We start from the raw sequence: 22781 nt of genomic DNA, 5'->3' as shown, positions 1-22781 counted from the left end.
CAATTTCCAGGATTTTCCAGGGGCGTGGGAACCCTGTGAAGATGTTTATGTTAATAATACTATAATACTAATATTTTAAATTTGAATGAAACTATAAATTGTAACAATATTTGATAGTTTTATTTTAAAATGTAAAATGATGAAATATGTTACAACAATTTATAACAATTCCCTGAATTAACAGAACACTGATGATGAACGCAATCAGTGCGTTTGATACATAAGTTAAAATAAAACACGGATGAAATACCTAAAATGAAGCTGTTTAAGCAAATTGCAAGCCTGTCTTAAAAAAAAAAAAAAAAAATGCTTAACTCACGAATTGTCACATTTAGCTGTTTTACAAATACCCAAAATCTACTTTCCAATCCGAAAGATTAAATATACACTGGGTTCAAACCAATTAAACAAAAGCTTAATTAACACACGCTATTAAAATGTTTAGTTTCTTTCTGCTCACACCTGGAGTAAAAATGGTTAGAAACTTGCCCAACTGACAACACGGGTATGAAAAATGTTTTAAGCATTGAACAAAGTTAAATAGTGTTAATAGGGAAACAGAAAATGGAAGGAAAGAAGCTGCTTTTTAGTGTAAATTGAGCAGAGATGATGATATTACTGTATTTATTTATTTACTCTATTTATTTATTTATTTATTTATGACTTCTTTTACGTGGCGAAGTTAAGGCTCTGCAGCCTTCTCTGAGCACTTAACCACGTGCATACATTTAAAAAAAAAAAAACACCAATATATAGAAAATATTAACAATTACAAAATAAAATTATTGAACCACATAAAAAGAAGAATATAATAAGTAAAAAAAATAGTTAAACACTTCAAAAACAAAAACTGAAAATAATATACAATATAGGAAACAAAAATAACACGGAGAAACTTAAAATGCATAAATCATATAGCGGTACCAGAACTATGAATATATAAGCTGTATAAATTAACATAGGTTACCTATTCGTTGTGTGTTCATATGTGGGTTATTAATAATCTCGTAAAACAAAGATGACTCATGAGCTACCAGTATCCTTATCTTTACTTAAGAGAAGGGAATTTACAGATTTTTTAAATTTGGCAACTGTGGAAACGTTGTGTATTAATTGAGGTAAACTGTTCCAGAGGCGTGTAGTACTTACTGTGAAGGATTTTGAGCATGAATCAGAATTTTGACTGGGTATGGAGAGTAAGAAATTATCTTGTGATCTTGTGCTTCTAGTATGAAAGTCTGATAAATATAAAAATCTACGGGCAAGATACGATGGTTCTGACGTAGTAAGTATTTTGTACAATAGGGTAAGATTATGTAAATTTCTTCTTCCAACTAACGTCAGCCATGACAGTTTTTTATAAAAGGATGTGAGATGTTCCCTGTAAGTTATATTGAAAATAAATCTAACGCATGCATTTTGCACTCTTTGATTGATTTTCTGTTAGATCAGAATAGACTGAGTCGCAATAGTCAAGATGTGGAAACACCAGTACCTTGACAAGTTTGATCTTCAGAGATATTGGTAAGAAATTTCTTAGTCGATTTAACGTATGCAGGGCACCAAATGCTCTCTTACAAACTCCATTTATTTGATCTGACCAGGAGAGATTTTGATTTAGTATGACTCCTAAATTTTTGACAGTTGTGGAGAATGGAATAACAGTATTGGACAATTTTATATTCGGGAGCTGATAGATATCAATAGAAGAGAGATTTCTTGGAGAGCCAATTAAGATGCACTGCGATTTTGTTGCATTTAATTTTAACCCATGAGCCGTAGACCAGTCGCTGATTTTATTTATTTATTTTTTCAATCGCATTATTAATATCTTGTGGGGGAAAAGAAGCATATAACTGAAAATCATCAGCGTAAATATGGTATTTACAATAGGTGAGAATTTTAGGGAGATCATTAATGTAAAGGGCAAAGAGAAGGGGACCTAGTACGCTACCCTGCGGCACTCCACTGTTGATACAATGCCATGTCGATATGTGATCCTGATTGATCACTACTCTTTGTTTACGTTCGTGAAGGTAAGAATGAAACCATTTAACCACTGGTTCAGAAAAATTAAACAATAATGATAATTTCTGAAGTAATATATCAAAATCAATCGTTTGAAATGCTTTACTATAGTCAAGTAGAGTCAGAAGCGTTAGTTTTCTATTATCAATAGCCCATCTTATATCCTCAGTTACGTTTACTAGTGCAGTGCATGTGCTGTGATTACTTCGAAAACCAGATTGAAATGTATCCAATAAATTATTTGTTGTTAAGTATTCCCGAATTTGATCATTTACAATATATTCAAAAACTTTTGAAAGCACGGGAAGGACACTGATAGGACGATAGTCTGCGATATTGTCAGCGTTGTTCTTTTTTGGAAGTGGGCGGACCTTAGCGAGTTTCCATACTGTGGGAAAAGTACCTGTGGCAAGAGAGTAATTAAATATGTCAGTGATAGGATTAAGTACATGCGGTAGGATTTTCCTGATCATGCTTATTGAAATATCATCTGTACCAGTGGCTTGAGATTTAATTCTTTGGATCGCTTTAAATACATGTGCAGGCTGTACGTGAGAAAACGAGAACAGAGAGTTAATTTCAGAAGCTACAATATTATTCATTGTTTGCAGTTTCATGGAGGCTGGTATCATACGGCTTTGACAGAAAAAAAGTGTTCAATTCATCTGGCGTATAGTTAACTGCGTTCTTGGCTATGTTTCTCCCAACACCTAATACTTTTAGCCGTTTCCAAAGAACTGCTCCATTATTTTCAAATTCAAGTATTTCATAGGCAAAGCGCCGTTTTGCCTTCCTTACTTCTTGAGTGCAACGGTTTCTTAATATTCTATAGTTTTCAAATTTTGTATTGGCACTTATTGTGCTATCACTGGAAGGATCACTATTTTTCACATGTCTCCTGTATGCTCTATAAGCTTTATCTCTCCGCGCCATTAACGAACGTAATTCATCGGTTAACCATGGTGATGGAGGTCGCGAAACGCGTTTCTTAACTACAGGGGCGTGTCTATCATACAAATTTATTATTAAAGAATTTAGAGTATTTACCTGCTCGTCAACTGTAGGGAGGCAGTTTATTGAGTGCCACGGCAAGCAGGCAGCGTCGATGTTCAGGTCTACTTCATTCATGTATCTAAAGTCTCTGTATGATGTGAATTTAGTTTTATATTGCGGAACTCGAAGTTTGTAGGATATATATATAACATATCATGGTACGAGATGCCGGGTGTGTGGATTTGACCGTGGCTAATTACGTGTTCTTCCTTGGATACCAGTATCACATCTATCCATGATTCTGAGGTCCTTATGTGATGGGTTGGACCAAGAGGACAGATAGCAAGGTTAAGGCCCGAGATCGTATCCCGATATTGCAAGACTTCGTCTTTCGTTGTTAAAAGATCCCAATTTGTATCACCCATTATTATGGAATGCTGGTAATTGGGTAAGTGTTTTGCAATATCGTCAACAAAGTTTATGAAAGATGTACGGGGGGGACGATACACAACACTCAAAAGCAATGTCTGGTGACCTACAGTGACTTCGAGTATAATATATTCTGAACTACTGTTATATACACCAGCTGACTGAGACAGAAGTTTGACCTGGAAGTTATTTCGTAAGTATATTGCCACACCCCCGCCGCGTTTACCCTTTCTATTGTTTGTAAAGAGATGGAAACCTGATAAATGAACGAGGTTGTTTGAGAGGGAATCCTGTAGCCAAGACTCAGAAATAAGTACTGCATGCACATGTTTAAAAGAGGATACAATGCTTTCAGGTTTCTAGGTATTGATGTAGCCTACTGTAATTTTATTAGCATCTTCAACAGATTAGTATATACGTACTGCAGTTTAAATAAAATACAGGAAATTAAATAACTGCAAAAAAAAAAAAGTAATATATGTAATATAGGGTTGATCGAGTAGTCAAATACTTTATTTTCCATCTAGATTACAACGCTCATTTAGAATATTCTGCATAGTTCTACTGTAGCTTTATCTAGCGAAGAGTGTCTTATGTGTGAGGAGTTACCCTAAATCAGTGGTTTACAATGTGAAGGGCGAATCCCACTGCAGAGACTTAACAAGCAATTACGTCATATACACTTAAAAACACATGAGCTTTCAATACATCAAATGAAGGTAAGGGAAGAAGAAGAAAGAAAAAAAAAGGAATGGCCATGTGTGTGCTTTAACGGATACTTTGTCCTATCTGTTTGTGACTCTTGGTACTATTTGACTGTATATGCCATGCATGCGTAGATGTAGAAATATCCATGTAAAAAGGGGCAAAATTTGACTAACCCTATTCAATTTATACGTGGTTTTCAATATTAAAACAGTTTTCTCGAAAATGTAGTTTTGTGACGCTCTTTCTTTTTTCCCCCCCTTACCTTTCAAATCAGGTTCAGGCGCAAAAGACATGTGCAACAGTAAGCTAATACGAGATTCAGCACGTACAATAGTAAGCAAATAGGAAGACTCACAGTCAAAGTTTGTAGCGCTTCCAAGGGGATGCCAAATAAAAGTGGCAGGAAACCTGGGTTCTCAAAAAAACTACACAGCAACAAATATATATAGAACAATATTTTATTTCGTGTTAAATACATTGCGTATACACAGAAAACAAAAAGTTAGGAAGAGTATTTATTTTTTTTTTTCTTTTCGTTATGAAAACACATTTTTCAAATATGTGTTCTTAAAATTGTGACAAATTACGTTCTGTCAATAAACAATCAACTTGTCTGATTATCACATGGTGTTTTCTTGAGAAGTAAAAATATTGCACAAAGTATATGAGAAAACAATGCTAAATCTTAAAAAACACTTTCAATATTATTTAACAAAAATATAAACTTTCATCACAAAAGCACAAATAAAGTGTCCCACATTATTGTTCTGCTTTACTGGTATATAACTGTTTAGTATAATTGGTATAAAATATGCTTTCCTATATACAAACATTTCTCTTTCTATACATACATATATATCCAAAGAATAAATGAGTTGTTCGTTCTTGAAAACAGTGAATGTGATATCGAAACCTAATCGATGACGGAAGCAAAACACCTATTAATAAGAATTATTAGGCTTCCATTGCGCAGTCATTTTTCACATTTTAAGGGCGCATTGAAACAGACTGACACGCGGCTATTGAATAACAAACAGTTAGTAATAAACCAAGATCTCTAGTTTTATGCTACATCTATGCTTTCCTTACTGTAGTAGTTGCAAAATATTTAACTTTAGTGGCGCCGCACCCTCTCTCTCCGCAGATGGAAACCAAAATATACCTAATATGACTTACGTAATGATTCTCACTTAAATTGAAGGTAAATTATCTTTGATTTCTAAGCTATAGCCATCACCAGTAGTAGGAACAAATCTGACTAGAGGCTGATATATCCTATCCGTTTAGACACGTAGCAATGCACTTGATTGGTTGTTTGCATTCTTATACACGCTACATACTCAGCAGATACCATAAATTACGCCTAAAGCACCCCTAAGAAAAGTGGAAAGGGGGGAAAACAGAACTACTATAACATCACAAGTATTCTTCAAAAATATCATTGTCCTTTTCCATTCGATACATCTTTCTCCCACTTCGCCCATTTCTTCCTCCTACCGAAGATGAATGCAATGAAGCAGTCAAAAATAATATAGCTTTTACATAGGCTTCTGATTTACAGGGTCATTAAAATGCGTATACTTATTTTGGTCTACTAACTCTCAGCGCCTGTCATGAAAATGCAGATGAAAACCCGTTTATTCTACATTTGTAAGTCTACACATGTCGTTACCCAAAGTAAATTCTGAACCAAAAGATTCGCATGTTGCCAAATTCTGCTAATTATTATAAATATTATCGTAATCACACAAACAATCTGCAGATATAATCCATCACCTTGAATATATACCATATATATATATATATATATATATATATATATATATATATATATATATATATATATATATACTAATTTTCGATTTAAAAAATTTTACAACCATGTTATTTACATTATATTGTGTTAATTTATACACATTCACATTCCTAATTTTTAGTAATTTAGAGATGATACTTTGGATGTATGTGCTACAGTCAAAAATTCTACATTCACTCTTAAAACATTTTACGAATAAAACTTAACTAATCTAATATTTTGTCATGTATGCTGACAAATTTGACCCGCTGCTTTTTTTTTTTTTTTCCTAATTTGATACAAACTGCTTCTGAACTACAAGTTGGCACAATTCAAAATCTTTACAAATACCATTTTCATTCTGCAACAGAAAAATATCTAGAACTGTACTCTACAGTTTGTCTAAAATTAGTAATTCAGCTTATAATGCTCACGATTATATACAATAATGTATATACATAATTGCCACCCTTCATAACTTACCAAAGCATAAATTATTACTCGTTTATTTTGCAAGACTACTATCAAGTTTGTACAAGGATACCTACAGTTTTTACCATGGTAATAATAATAACGAGTATCTATATGCCGTTTTGGCACAAGTTTAACTGAATCTGAACACAATAATACGTGTTAAATATAATTGTGATTTGCACTAAATTATTCAGACAGCTCACACTTTACACTACATGTAATAAAATTAATGTAAACTTAGTATTATGTGTCCGAGAAACAAATCGAAAACCGTAGCTTCTTTAATTCCTCTTAATGAAGTCACAAATACCTTCTACTTATTTAAACCCAACTGCAAATGGTGTGTTGTATACATTTTCTTATATAGCTTGATCACTCATTATTGCTAAACTCGAATCAAGAAACGTCATTTGAAAACATATGCTAAGCTATTTTTATGTCACACAACTCGAATCAAGAAACGTCATTTGAAAACATAAATGCTAAGCTATTTTTATGTCACACATTTGCTAATCTTGCAAATTTCGAACTACCATTTATTAGCTAGTTCTATCGTACGTACACAATATTTTAAAATATTTTTTCTCAGTAATTTCTGAAATCGAAATCACGGAAATTCATGATAGCAAGGAAGAAACACACGTTATATATAGAGTTGCGATAATTCTAAATATCGGACTTGGATTCAGAAAACAGCGAACGATATATAGAAAATGAAAGATTAATTATTTAATATGCTGTCGAAGTATTTGATATATGATTATTTCACGGAAATGGGTTATCGATATGTAAATGTGAATATTGTTCATCTGTGCCTGAATTGATGAATTACATGTATAAGGACACTATAGAAACTGTGAGAAGTTACGTTGTTTATATATGTATGTTTCCGAATATTGTATAATTGTTGATTCCTCAGTTCTTTGTTCCTTCATACGAACAAAAATAAATTATAACTTACGAGCACTTAACAGAATACGAAACGAAAATGTGTGTGTAATTTACGAAGACGAACGTCACAATGGATCCAATCGCTGAACCTGCTTGTGTAATGGCTCCACACCAGAATAACGCTCGTCTTCCTTCCAAACGGAAAATAGACGCTATTGAGACTTTGGCATAGGAAAATATTCCAACGAACAGAATCCATGACAAAACCTATTTAAAAAATAAAAAAAAATATAATTTTACAATAAGTTTTAAGCTTACACAATACATAATTTTATATAAGTATAGTTGTTAGCATAGTATAGTAGCATTATTAACAATAGTTTTAATATGTAACGTACTACATTTGTTCTCTATAAGTAATATAAGTTTAATATAAGTAACGCTAACTACATTTGTTCTCTTAGCAAAACAGAAGTGTAGCTTGCAAGATGACACAAAATTAGTATAAAGTTTAAGCTATAGATGGTAGTTGGATTGATGTCACCTCGGTGGAAAAAAGTTCAACGTAAAACATAATATTAACAATAAAATGTATTAGTACTGCCTACTGAGAAAAGGGAACGAGGTGTAGTTACCGTTTTGTGAGTTAAACAAGCTCACAGAAGAAATGGTCTGGACCGCAGCAGCAGCGTCAGATGATGTCAGTTCTTTGAAAGAATTCGTTCATACCTTAATAAATCTTGTAGTTTTTCATCTGTAACTGCTGAAACACCAGTATTATCAGAAGCATAGAGAAGGCGATTTGGAATGACTCAAAGATCTATCTGCGAACACTGACACAAAAACTTAAGGTTTCGTACGGCACAGTATACGATATTGTGCATCTTTCGCGCAGTCAGTGTGCACTTGATAGCTAAGAACCTCACAGACTAACAAAAAGACCAAAGGGCGTGGTGACATTCTTGAACCATTTGTTGCGTTGCGCACACGAAAATGAGTCTTTGAAGAGTAGAGTGATGGATGATATATACCATATGTTTTTCTACTTTCCCGAAACAAACTGCAAATGATGATAATGATATGCAAATATCCCTACTTACAAGAAATTTAGCTAATGCTATTCAAAAGTTCTTACTGACTGCATTCTGGGATATGTGAGACATCCTTCTTTAGTTTCGTTCGCTTGGGACCACTGACTGCAACCACGCACTAACACTAATACAGTTGAGTTGTGCCCTTCGGGAGAGAAAAAAAATCCGCAAACATTCTTCAAACGGAACTGGTTCAGGACAACGCTCACTCACTACGATGAAATATCAAGCGTTTCGGTTCTTTCGCGTTAAAAAAATAAGTAGAGTATTGTTTTTTTTTTTTTTTTTTTTTTTTTTTTTTTTTTTTTAAAGTATGCATTACTTTTCGCATTTTAATGATACAACATTAAGTATGCATTTTAATGATACGACATATAATACAGAAGAAAATGAAGCTAATCCACAACTTCCCAAAACATTCAGTTCACACGAAATTTTACTAGAAGCCGACATATTTTTAGGTACCTGTACAGGTTTTAAAGCTTTTTTCATGTAAGATTTAATTATACGAGGGCTGGAAAGAAAAAAGTGGCAACACTGTCCCATCCCCGCACAGGGAATTTTGAGCGAGCTGCAGTTGGCGACTTGTAGCGGGTGGTGGCGCTAGTGTAGGCGCGGCAGTGATCGTAGTGAAGTGTGTTGAATGCAGGTTGGCAAAGCACATCGCTCTAAAGGTGATGTTTTCCAAGTTAGAACAACGTCCATGGATAAAGATCGAAGTGGCCCGTGGTAAAAACGCCACGGAATGTCACTCCGGAATACGTGAAGCATGCGGGAATGACGCATTGCCGTATCGGACTGTGCGATGTTGGGTAGCAGCGTTTCGTGCAGGACGTGGCAGTGTGCAACAGGAACCAGGTGGAGGAAGCCATGTGGTCGACAACCGAGTCATTGAATTGATGCAATCGTTGCTGCATGTGGACAGGAGATGGACTGCGAGGAAATTGGCGAACGAGATAGGAACATCCCATACTACAGTGTTGAATGTGTTGCACAATGTCCTTGGGTACCGAAAAATTGCATCCCGGTGGGTACCGCACCACCTTACAGACGTTCAGAAATGGCTGAGATATGCCCTCGCAGGTGATCATTTGGCACGGTACAGACGGGAAGGTCGCACGTTCCTGAACAGGATTATCGCACTTGACGAGACATGGGCGCGCTCGTATGAGCCAGAACTGAAGCGCCAATCAAATGAATGGCGCCACCCATCATCTCCCCGACCCAAGAAGCTGCGTCAGGAACCTGGGAATGGGAAGGTAATGCTCATAGTGGCATACGATGTACAGGGTGTCATTTCACGGCATGCAGTTCCTCCGAACCAGACCGTTAATGCAGTGTACTACCGCAGGTTTCTGGAAAAACATCTTCGTCCTGTACTCCGCAGGAAACGACCGAACTTCATCAGGGATCCACCCATTGTTTTGCATGACAATGCCCGTTGTCACAACGCAGGTGTTGTGAGGGACCTGTTTGCACGATGGGGGCGGGAGGTTCTAGAGCACCCACCCTATTCACCGGACATGAGTCCATGTGACTCATCTGTTCCCTTTGATGAAAGAACCACTGCGAGGGATGTGTTTCCGTAGCAGAGATGCCATACTTCGAGATATAGGGCGCTCTCTTGCAGACATCAACAAAGAGGGCACCGCTGTTGGTATCCTGCGATTTCCCCACATCTGGCAACGGGTGCAACATGCTGCAGGGGATTACATTGAAGGCCTGTAGAGGTTTCATGATTGTCCAATAAAGAGTTCGTGAATGATTTGTCTGTTGTCACTTTTTTCTTTCCAGCCCTCGTACTATCAGTATGGAGCTGTTAACTGCTTGTTCTTCGTGCCTTTGTATCCTGAAAATGAACACAAGTTTCCTAGAAATATCAGTACTATGATGCCATTTCTCGAAAATTGAAGTAATAAACTTATTTTTTTCGAGGTTTATTGTTTATTTCTAAAACAAAAATGAAGCAAAAGTTATACACGTCTTGCCTAAGTTTCTGTTCAGTCAGCAATAAAAGTGTTCTTACTCAGAATACTGTGCAGTCATTACCGAACATGGACAACCGCCCATACAATTTCTTTAATCAATTTCTCGCTTGCTAAAAAGATGCTCAATAACTGAACTACCAGTAATATAACTTCTCAGTGATTACTATTTTTTATATATATATAGTTAAATCTCTGGAAGGTTGCCCAAAACGATCTGCATTTCTAACAGCAGCCGATGAATGTATACTTGGGAGAACTGACCAATCCGAACATTAAGACTTCGATGTTTCCCGTCGTCTCCCGGGTACCAAGAAGCAAATTACTGTCATGCATTATTGTGATACTACAAAACACCAGTAGCTTATTTAATTCTTCATAATATTGAAAAGGCTAAAGTAATCCTAGTGGATTAATCTCAGGATCATTAGCGACGTGTTCAGAACAACAAACAGTCAAATGTATGTAATCGTATTTAATTTTCTTTCTATTCACATTGAAAGATAAATTTTATATTTTTGTTATGATATGCACATAATTAAAGTAACGGTTAATGAACTAACCAACCCTAGGATTATTCTTCGACGGTTAAGTTTTTTTCTGATGACATTTGATAAAAAATGAGAAAATTTCATTATGACGTAGTTCTTTATTGATATTATACGAAACTATTACGTAATTCCGAAATCTCGTGATTAAAAGCTTGTAGGTCCTAGCTTGGTTGGTTGATTTGGAATTTAGCATTTCATTCAAACCTAAGTTATATAACACGTAGACCTACAACTTAACATGGGATCCGAGCATGAGCTCCCATTGGGAATCGAACCAAGGGCTCCGACGCCAAAGGCAGGTACGATAACCGTATAGTCACAAGAGTTTTTATAGGGATTTCAGATCTGCAGAAAGTGAGATTGCGGGATCCTATTCCTTAGTGACGACTCTTAATATTTCAAAGCCAATAAAATAGGCAGACTACATTTTATTGAGATGCGAGCCACATAGAGATGCCTACATATGATTCTACTCTGAGTACTCAGTCGTTTTAAATGTATCCTCCTCATCATTTGACAGGCTTCTATACTTCAAGAGGGTAAAAAAGTTTACCGTTGGGTGTGAAGCTATAGATGGACCGCATTTAATATTATACACGTCTAAACTTGCACTGGGCTACTTGAAATCTTTCTACTTGCTCATGCACTTTCTTTTCACTCATGTAGTTTGCAACATATTGCAGACTTCTACCAAGTAGGAATAAATGAAGTCTTTACAGCTCGGACTTCGAACCCAATTTATTTTCTCTTTGTGTGTCGAAATACAGAAGTTTGACAAACAACAAAGAGAGTGCATTAAAACGACGGATCACTATGTAGGAAAACAGTACCCACCATACAGACATGTATGTATGGTTTGCATCTCAATAAAATGCAATTTGTCTTTCATAAATTCCTCTTATAATAACAAACTATAATTATACTCACAATCAAAGCTTCTCCTTCAGCTGTATTAACCAATGGTGGATTAGGACTTAAAACAGCTGTTGCCATCAAATAGAAAGAAATGCCAGTTCCTAATATTGTCATTAACGTAATAACAACAACAGAGGTACAAGGTATAAAGAAAGCAACAAAACAAGCCAAGGGGTTTGCCATATTCCCCAAAGTGATTGACAAATGATATGCAACATTTCCGTAAGGCAAACATGAGTACGATTGAACGCTGGGGAAAACTCCGTTACCCAACAGACAGATCCAAGCCTGCAGAAACAAGAAATGAATGTACAAACCCTGTGAAAGGGGTTGATAATATGCTCTTGTCTTGGCTTTTATTGTGTCTTCACTTGACTTTATTTCCTTGTATGGTTTTGTACTGTCTAAAGCTTGTACACTAGATTCAATGCCCTCGTTACTAGAGTCAGATTTTGATGAATCTAAGCTATTGCTACTATTAGAATTAATATTACTACTTGTAGATGCTGACAGATCTTGATCCAGCACATATTTTGTCAAAGGATGAACTGAAACATTAACTTTCTCCTTTTTAGCAACACGTAAATTGTTGAGAAGAAAAAACGCTATTAAACACAAAAGCATCATTGCAAATAGAAAAACGAAGAAAATATCTGATGAAAATAAAGGTGGCGGTGTATATAGTTCCATTGTAGAGCTATTGGGCGTTTCAGAGTTGCTTGTACGATTCCTACATTCTGGATTTCCTCCAACGCCTTGAATTAATGCAACAATACCGGGCAAAAATCCGCTTAACCCTTCCCCTATTAGAAATGACAGAAGATATATCTCCTTGAAAGATGCCATGAAAGGTAGAAACAAGACAGAACTTGTGCAATCAACTAAAGATAGAAAGAACACCAAACAGAACAAAGAAGTGCTTCGTTCTGTTCCAAAAATAAACGTTGTTTCCTTCCATAGTGAAGCTAATAGCAAAGATGCAATGCAGCCAATTGTCAGAACAAAATAAATAACGGGACTCTCCTTGATTCGGTTCGGGAATAAGCCATGAGCAACGCTGTACAGTATTGGTCCCACATTGGCAATCTGAATTAGAACTGAAAGATATGAAGGAAGACTCCAGCCTTCTGGTTGTGTCTCAACTAGCAATGGTAACTCGACCCACAAACCGTTAATTGAAATCCATGATCCAATTCCAAATAATATAGCTAGAACGTCAACAATCAAACGCCTTTCGGATAATCTACAACATGTCATCGTAGACTGCTTCTTGTTCGATTTTGGGAGCAGAGGAGACACTTCTTCCCTCGTATACCTGAAAAGAAATAATTACTATAATTATTGATCAATATTTTCATTAAGTATGTCAGTTTTGTATATTAATGCTTAAATGTTGTCTAAATTTTAAAACATTTTCAATTTTCATAGAGTAACGGTATTTTTCTTAATCATATATATATATATATATATATATATATATATATATATATATATATATATATATATATATATATATATATACAGGGTGGTAAGAAACTATTTGAACAAACTTCGGGAGCTGATTCCCAACTCAGACTAGCAAAAAAAATCTTCTGGAACTTTGGTCAATGAGGGAGTTTCGGCGATATAAGGTGCCGAAATCGTGGAAAAATGAACTTCAGAGGGCAGTAATTCAAAAACAGCGCAACGTAGAGAGTGCGGTATAGAACATGACACTCGAAATGATACCTGCTCGATTGAAAAATGTATGTTCCAAACCTCCGCAAGATGTGTGCGAGGTATTCCCCAAAGGAACTTATGGGTTCCCTATAACCTGGTAAGTAATTCGTATGTTCCTTTGGGGAATCCCTCGCACACATCCTGCGGAGGTTTGAAACATAATTTTTCAATCTAGCAGGTATGATTTCGAGTGTCATGTTCTATACCGCACTCTCTACGTTGCGTTGTTTTTGAATTACAGCCCTCTGAAGTTCATTTTCCGACGATTTCAGCATCTTATATCGCCGAAACTATCCCTCACTGACCAAAGTTTCATAGTTTTTTTTGCTAGTCTGAATCAGGAATCAGCTCCCGAAGTTTGTTCAAATAGTTTATACCAAGACGAGATAAATATATATACCGATCGATAAAGTCTCATGGAACAACAAAATGACATGACTGAGCGTAAATTCTTATGCGGCGTTACTTTAAAAAATTAGAAAAACTATTTTGTAAACTTAAAATTTTATGCTATACGATAATCATGCTATCTATTAAGATAGAACAAATATTGAAGTATGCTGTCATGAAATTTTTTATTCAACGAAGTTTTTCCCAATTCTTTATTTTCTTGGGAAATTTTAAGCTTTTTTGAACATTTCAACTTCAGTGAAGAAGTAACAGTTCATTCTTCTTTCTTTTTGCATTATAACACGGAAAACATTTCTGGAAGCAACAAAAAGTCAATCACTTGCTGGTAAAGTAAAAATGTTAAATCGCTGGACACAATGAGTTTTCTAGTTCGAACGAATTGTCTGTAAAGTTATCAGACAAAAATGTTTTAGTGAAAATTGAATAATGGTAGCAATAACTATTCTGAAAATGTAGTAGAACATTACTTTAAGTTTTGTTCATTTGGTGGAACAAAATTCTCATTTAGAATTTATACATAAACTTCAGTTAGTAATGTTTTTGGAGCTAAAGGCATTTTATGTTAGAGGTTACGCGGAACATTTTTGTTTATCTATCTATCTATATACAAAGCATTTATTGAGGCAGTTAGAATTCGAGCTACACCGACACAGATGTTATAACTAAATTTTCAATTCAAATATACTGAAACGATATAACAGTAAAGAAAGGATAAAACCTATAAATAATGTACTTTTACTGCTGTTAACTAACATCATACCTAAAGTGGCAGTTTATGACTAATTTTATAAACTGAACTCAATATTAGGTTCCAATACAATATCTGAAGCTCACAATAAAATGTTTTCCGAACGAAGAACGAGACGTAAACCAAATTCTATACCATGACAAAAACTGCTTTGTAAGGCTATCCGTTTCTTGGTTTGTGATACTGTTTTCTTGTCAGGCCAGTTTAGGCAACCAGTATCTGGATGTATACAGTACCTCCTGACCTACAGGCACTTTGTAAAGTGGTTAGGCAACCAACATGACCGTTCTGGTATGTTAGGTTACATAACTTACACTTGCTGAGCACCAATGAAATGCCAATTCGAAAGTCATTAAAGATAGCCAGCCCGGATTGGACATAAAACTAATCAGGGTCGTAATGGATGTTGTAAAGGCACTTTTTAGTTGTAAAATCCACTACAGGAAAACAGTGGTGGTAACTGAATAAGAAACTCACAAAAAGACAAAATTTCCGTTCCCCCCAAAAAAAAAGCATCTTTATTTTTGTATATCTAACTATAATATATTGAAGGCCGCGGTGGCTCAGTAGTTGAGCGCTCATTTCTGATGGGTGAGGTCCTAGTTCGGTCTCAGCTCGCGCCCACTGAGTTTTGTAGTTGATAAATATAATGTGCGTCTGTTTCCTCGAGAGCGATCTTCCCCCCCCCCTTCCGCAACCTTTTATAGTATTACGCAAATACGAAAATATATCAATTGAGAGGTCACATAAGCTGAACAAAATGACTTACTTGAGAGTAAATTCTCATGCTTAGCTATTTATGTACTGCATATTTAAAATAAATAAATAAATAATACAATTAAAAAAACCGATTGTATCTATTGCTGTTTTGTTTTCTTCTAATGGTAGCACATAAATTACTTGTCAAATTTATAGCCTGAAAACTTTAAAACTTAACGTTTTGACTAATGGCTCCTTGGCCTTTTAGCAGTGGAACCTGAATTTTTATATCCATTGTACTCAGTTTCGAAATGATCATAACAGTTTAGAAATATTGCACTATTTATTTGTAACCAAACAAAGTTTAAAAAGTTACAACAATACACATTATTTTCACCATATGTTTTCAGGTTGTTTACATATTTCCTGACACTTCATTTTAAATATACAATATGCTCGAAGTTGAGCACGAAATTGACGACAAAACCACTTGAGTAATTCTATTGCACATGTTATACTATTGAAATTCTCTATACATAGTTGAAGGTTCAATACAACGATGTAATCACACAGGAAAATTTGGACGCTAGACTGATGGAACATTCAAATTCCGATCGCCCATTGGCCAGGATGTTACACTGACCAAGTGATGTAACAGCGATACAAAAAATATGTGACTACGAAGTTGTGTTGTACTTCCAGGTACTTAAAGAGCATTTAAAAATATAAAATAGTGAGTATATTGTATGCACAAAAAACAGAAAAAATTCATATCGCTGGTGGCTCAATTGATTAAAGCAACTGCTAGCAATCGGAAGATGTTGAGGTCCACAGACCATGCGCTACAGCTCCAAGATTTATCTGTGTAATTACATGAAAACTACTATACTTCTCTGAGTTTATTCATGGGTACATAGTTTCTATCTTTGGCGTTGGAAACAAACTCGACTCTCGATGGGAGCCCATATGATTCGGACTTCACATTAGACTTTTTCCCTGGTGCAACAAAGAGATAGTTACATAATTAAATGTGTTGTAAATTCGATTTTAAGTCTTAATTCAAGATATTAAGTTTTAAAAGCAGTGCAAGATGTGCAATTCATATTTTCCAGCCCTATAAATGTCAAAACATACCACACAAAAGCATTTTATTGTTGTTGGTTGCTTTACAGGCCCATACGATTTATCAGTCGTCGCTCTCGAGGCAAGTCACATAGGTAAAAATTTTAATTAACTTGCTACATGCAAGGGAAGAAACAGCTTTTCAATAATTCCTATACACAAGAATTAGTACATTAGGGACCTTTCTTCCTTTAGCTTGCAGCGATAAAATCTTGTACTTTCTTTCATCGATTAAAGACCTGATATACGTACAATGGAGCTTACAATACTTTCAATATATGTAATACTCATTTACAGGAACTTACAGAAGAAAATTATTTTGATATGAGCAAGGTTTATGGAAAGTACTCGTAAAAAGTACTTAAGACTGAACTTGTCACAATAATTTCGGCTCTTTGTATTTTCCTAGTATAAAATAATACTTCGTAAACTAGTTTAGGTCTTCGAGACTCTTCATTCTTTCTCACATATCTAAGCCTATATCATTATAATTTATTTGAATCTACATTTTTCCAGAACAGGGAACGTATCAACAACACAGATTATTTCAGTAATAAGTAGTTTTTAAAGTACTAAATAATCTATATATAAATTTTTATTATTCCTTTGGTTTTCACATCTGTGACAAATTAGGGACGATACTATAAGTAGTTTTAATTCGGTCGTTACATACGAGAATCAGTGAAATGAAAACCTTATTATAAATTTAAATGTGATGCTACTGTTGTGAAAGCTGGCAATATTACTGCTAACAGTGTATTTTTTTTCTCCAGTGTTGTGACAGAAGAGTATACCGACACAAGTGCCGTCACAGCAGTTTTAAGATGGTCGCCCTATTATTAACATGCACCAATATGAAACACCGTTCTATCATAAGATTTTTGACGGGTAAAGGTGTGAAACTTAAGATTCATCGGAGAATGAAGATACAATATGGCTAGAGTTTGTCACAGCAACAAGTTAATGAGTGAAGTAGAAAATTCTTAAATGGCGTAACATCTGGTGAAGACGTTCCTTGCTCGGATGGAGTTGTGATGCCGGAGAAGATAGAAACTGTGATAAGGGACAATCGCTGAGAAACTGTGAATGAAGTAGCGACTGATTGGTATAAATCATAGTTTAGCCCGCGGCATTATCCATGATGTGTTCTGGTTTCGGAAAAAGTCCGTCAGATGGGTAATGGCAGATGACAGACGTGCTGAAACAGCGATATGTAGTATGAAGAGCTTTTGCGGCGCTTAGACGACGAGAAGATAGTAATCGTTTACTGGGAATGAGATGTGTGTGCACTATTACTACCGGAAGAAAACAAACAAAAAAAGAAAGGAAAAAAGTATGGAATGGCGGCGTTCATCATCACCCAAACCTGAAACGTTTCGAACACAATCAATACAGGGAAGTTAATCCTTACTCTTTCCTGAGACCAACATAACACTGAAGCACTACACACCTGAGGAACCCACAGTCAATAGTGCCTCGTATCAACGAGTGGCGCACGACTGATTGCACAGCCAACTAGAACACTTTTTCCAGAGTCACTAAGGAACTTTGAACGCGATAGGAAACTTATATTGAGCGGAGAGGGGAGGTATATAGAACAGCAATATTCGTTTCTATTCCTTCAATATTGTTTTCAAAAGATTTTAAAGGTCTTCACTTGGTTGACCCTGGTAGTAACATGTAAAATTTGTTGGGGGGAGGAGGTTATTATCGAGTAGATGAACTGTTCAAGATTGTCGGTGATCAAATTGAAGACCCAGAAATCGGATGCTGTCAACAAAAGAAGCACGTATGATCCAGATAAAGATCTCGATGATATGCGCAGTTGCATACGCGACCAAAGTCGACACAGTCTTGTCAATTGAGAAAGTGAAGCCAGTGGTCGTTGGCCAACATGAAAGCCTGCTCAGAGTAAATTGTAATTGTTATCAGAACATCGACATCACAAGAGCGACAATAAATTGTCAGGTAGGCTACATACAACATTCTATGAACGGGAGCGAGTGTTTCATAGCACCATTTATCACCAGAGCACGAGTCATACTTAACACACTGCCTTAAGGAACACAATTTTCCTGCAAGAAGTGGTCGGTGAGTGTGGAACCTAATCCGACTTGAAAGTAGAAACTGCTGTAGAAAGAAGCCCACGGAGAAAACAGAACCATGCGTCATAATACTATATTTAAAATTTAAGTTTTCAACATTGTAAGTACGAATTTGCCTTCTTGTGCTTGGAGTTTTAACGCTTTTCTTTCAACAATGATGTGTGTGTAGGTCTTTTCAGTTTAATACGAAACCCAGACCATATGTGCTTCTTTCAGCAATGAAATGAGTTTTTCGTATCAACTGCGAGAACTAATAAAATTAACTTACCATTTCTGATTGTAGTAGAAAAAAAGCGAATCTTAAACAATTAAGGCTGATTCTACAACAAAAAGATTAACCCATGTGTTTCTTCAGTGACGAGTGATTTATACTCTAAAACTTCTGATCTATATTTCGACTATACTTTGCAACACAATTTTGTTTCCGTTTGAAGATTTGTGTTAGACTGAATCAGAATCGATGAATGCCACTGAAGTGCTATATAAAAAATAAATAATCTACATCTTCAGAATTTAGGTCGAAACATTTCGAGGAAGAGAGTTCAAGATTTACACTTGAAATATAGATAAGAAATTTTAGAGTACAAGTTACTCATCATCGTAGCAACATATAGGTTAGTATTTTTTCTGTAGAATTTATAACGATCTATACGTTTAATTAGTAAATAAGACCGATATATTTTTAAATGGTGTACACATAACAAATACAAAATAGTTAAGTTTTGTTTATCTTATTACTAGAGCTAGGAGTTTTAGTGGACAAAAAGTAATGAAATTAATAGATGGAAAAGCGAAATAAACACAGTTTTTGGTTGAATGAAACTATCTTAATAATTATACTACATTGCAAACACAATTTTAATTTTACATAATTACTATTTTTCTGTTCACAGTATGTTCTTTATTAAAATTAAATTAATTCGTAACAGTTTCCATAACGTAACGTTATCTTCCTCAGACGTTAATTGGCACACGTATATTCATATTAATGTAGGTAACAGAGACATCATAATATAATAAAGAAGGAATTAGACAAGAATTTAAGAAGTGAGTGGAACAAGAAGGGAGAATACCGAAGATGAAAGGTTTTCCGAAGATACATAAAGAAAGCATTAAATTAAGACCAGTATTAGATTACAAAGGAAACTGCCTAGAACCATTAGAAGAAGAATTAAGAGAAATAGCGGAAAAGATAAGAATGGTCCAAGAGTGTCAGTGAAGAATACAGAAGAGGCGAAAAAGAAGCTAGAAAGATTGATGAGAGAAAAAACGATTATGTTTAGTATGGATGTTAAAGCAATGTTTACCAGTATTAAGACAGATTATGTGATAAAAGTAATACAAGTAAATGAGAGGAAAATTAGAGAATGGAAGAAAGAAACAATAAGTGAAAGCCTTAAAAATGCTGTGGGATAATAGCATTTGCACAATAGGTAATCAACTGGTAAAAATAAAAGAACGCTTAAGTATAGGTTCGAAATTAAGTCCAGTTCTACCTGAAACAGCAATGAATACGTGAGAACAGGTGATAAAAGAAAGAGAAAAAACTTAATATTGTATTGCAGATACGTGAATGACTGTTTAGAAATATGGAAAGGAACAAGAAGACAACTACAGAAGTTTGCAAAAACAAAAAAGCCCTGGGGATGAAAAGAAAGGAATAAGCCTGGAAACGGAAGTAGAAAAAACAATAGAATAAATTACTTGGACATGACAACAGAAAGAAAAGGAAAATTAAATACAAGATGGTATACCAAAGAATGTGCGACAGGAATTTATTGTCATAAAAGAAGTGACGTAGATAATAGCACAAAAAAACTTCACAAGAAGTATGAAGAGGAGAATAGAAGAAATAGATAGTGAAGAAGAGAAAAAGAAAGAAGACCTAGAAAAGTTTCAAATCTTCTAGAGAAAAATGGTTATAACATCAAGAACATAAAGAAAAGTAGAATCAAAGAGGATAGAAGGGCAGAGAAAAGAAACAAAGGAAGAGAAGAGAAAATGGCGGGGATAGAGAGCATTGAAGAAAAGACAGAGATACTAAAGAACTTATTAAGAAAAGGATGTGCGAACACATACAGAAAAGGAGAAGGTAGAAGTGATTAAGAAAATGAAGAATGAAAAGAACATAAAAGAAGATGAAGTATGAAGCGAAATGTAATATGATATATATATAGAAGAAACAGGAAAAAAAAAAGCTTAAAGAAAGAGTAAAAACAACATAAGGATGACAAAAAAAAAGACATTTTTTGATGTCTCTGTTACCTACATTAATATGAATATACATATGCCAATTAACGTCTGAGGAAGATAACGTTACGTTATAGAAACTGTTATGGATTACTTTTAATAAAGTACATACTCTGGTCAGAAAAATAGTAATTATTTAAAAGTAAAAACTCCAGAGCCAACATGGAAGGAGTTACAATGTTAATATCTTTGTTCTAAATTCTATACGACTAGATATTTGGTCATTTTAAAAATATGTCTTGATTGATCATCGAGAAAATGTGAATGAATATCACAATTTGACCTTTGATTTTTGACATTTCAAGGTATGGAAGAGTGAAATAGAAATAAACTGAATTTTAATATAGACACTGCAAACCCACTCAGGAATTGTAACTATCATTCTACGTACAGGTTTCAGTAATTCCTGAGTCTTTAAATTTCCAAGCTTTCAACTCTCCCCTGGAGTCTTGGTCATGGAGCTTAAAAACAGGAAGAAAAAGAACAGAAATATCAAGGAATGGACTTACCAAGGGGAAGAGCTGTGTGGGAAGGGGAAGAGCAGAGTTGTCAAGTGGGTCAGCGATCTGCAGATGTTCTTGAAGCAAACTAAGATATTTTGTTCGAGCTGAGATTTTATTCTAAAATTGACTCAAGCTCTTTTATTTTACCAAAGATAATTTTTGATTTTCTTTTGCTTTGGTCGTAAGTAGCAAAAGTTCATAGTTTTAGCGTGTATTTTTAAATTATTGCATTGGAATTTACATTGTCCACAATCTAAGACGTCAGGGAAACTTTTTCATTTCTACATGCCATGCCTTCCTTGTCAAATAAGTCAAATAAGTTAATACTGGCAGGGAACCAGAAATAACCGACCTACATCGGTCCAATATGCACGAATAACGGATGAAAACTCACAAGTTGGTGCTTATTTGGTGAGAATTTGATTGGGTGGAGATGGTTCTTTTTGGTGGACATCAATTTCGATCTTGAGCCTTTATCACATTAATTCTGATTTACTTAGTCAGTTTACGTTTACTCATGTTAGACAGATGCTTAAATGACAGATGCTTAGATGACAGAAAAGACTTAGACCTCAAACCTCTCCAGGACCTGAAAATCCTATCATATACCATCGAGATTTACTTCCAATCACTGAAATATTCATTACAGGCGATATTGAATAAGTTCTCACTTGCTAACTAGATGGAAAGTGGATGATTTTGGTACAATTCTCAAGGCTACCGGAAATGATGATGATATACAAAGTTATAAATACCGCACCCGCCAGATATTCAATACGCACATACTTACACACTTATCATTTTTTCACAAAGTCTGCGTGGTTTTCTATCCAGAAAATCAACTGCAACTAACCTTGCTGAGTACACTCACTCGTCAGTAACATAAATTAATAAAAATCACGTAGATATAATTTATAAAGGCTTGAATAAAGCGTTTGATGTCATAAATTAAGATATATTTCTTAGCAAGCTTATAATTTTTAATTCTTCACATACCTTACGTAAATTTCTATCGTCATATCTTCGCCAGCGCTACTGAAATGTCACAAGATCTCTGAATTTGTAGTTCATTCAGGTGTTCTGTACGATTCAAACCCTTGCAGTTTTTATTATATATTAATGATATATCTGGCTGTCATTTGCAGATAATTTAAAATTTTACCGTGTCATAAGTTCAGAGAATGACTACATCAGTTTGAAAAATGGCATTAATGCACTTTTTAATTGGTGCAAAATAAACTATTGTTAAATACTGAGAATTTTAATTTTATACAATTAAAAAAAAAAATGGAATTTAAATGTCTCATAAATAGGACACAACTGTAAAGAGTTGATCATATAACTGATTTTACCGTGTCAATATC

General features: G+C 34.9%; 1 protein-coding gene across 3 annotated transcripts in view; it reads right to left on the bottom strand.

Moving 5' to 3' along the window:
* Positions 1–4598: 4598 nt before the first annotated feature.
* The window catches only part of Rift (Riboflavin transporter), a 106429-nt gene continuing 88246 nt past the window's right edge, over positions 4599–22781 (bottom strand). For all 3 annotated transcript variants that reach the window (XM_081760798.1, XM_081760792.1, XM_081760795.1), the window contains exons 2-3: positions 11873–13175; positions 4599–7585 (exon numbers count right to left, since the gene is read on the bottom strand). In XM_081760798.1, coding sequence (XP_081616924.1) covers positions 7385–7585; positions 11873–13117 — 1446 coding nt within the window. In that variant the 5' untranslated portion in view covers positions 13118–13175 and the 3' untranslated portion in view covers positions 4599–7384. The remainder of the gene's footprint in view (positions 7586–11872; positions 13176–22781) is intronic.

This window comes from Thermobia domestica, chromosome 1, assembly GCF_964235325.1.
Source record: "Thermobia domestica chromosome 1, izTheDome1.hap1.1, whole genome shotgun sequence".
NCBI classification, from domain to species: domain Eukaryota; kingdom Metazoa; phylum Arthropoda; class Insecta; order Zygentoma; family Lepismatidae; genus Thermobia; species Thermobia domestica.
The sequence above is the reverse complement of the archived record's forward strand: the minus strand, read 5'-3'. Positions and strand labels throughout refer to the sequence as shown.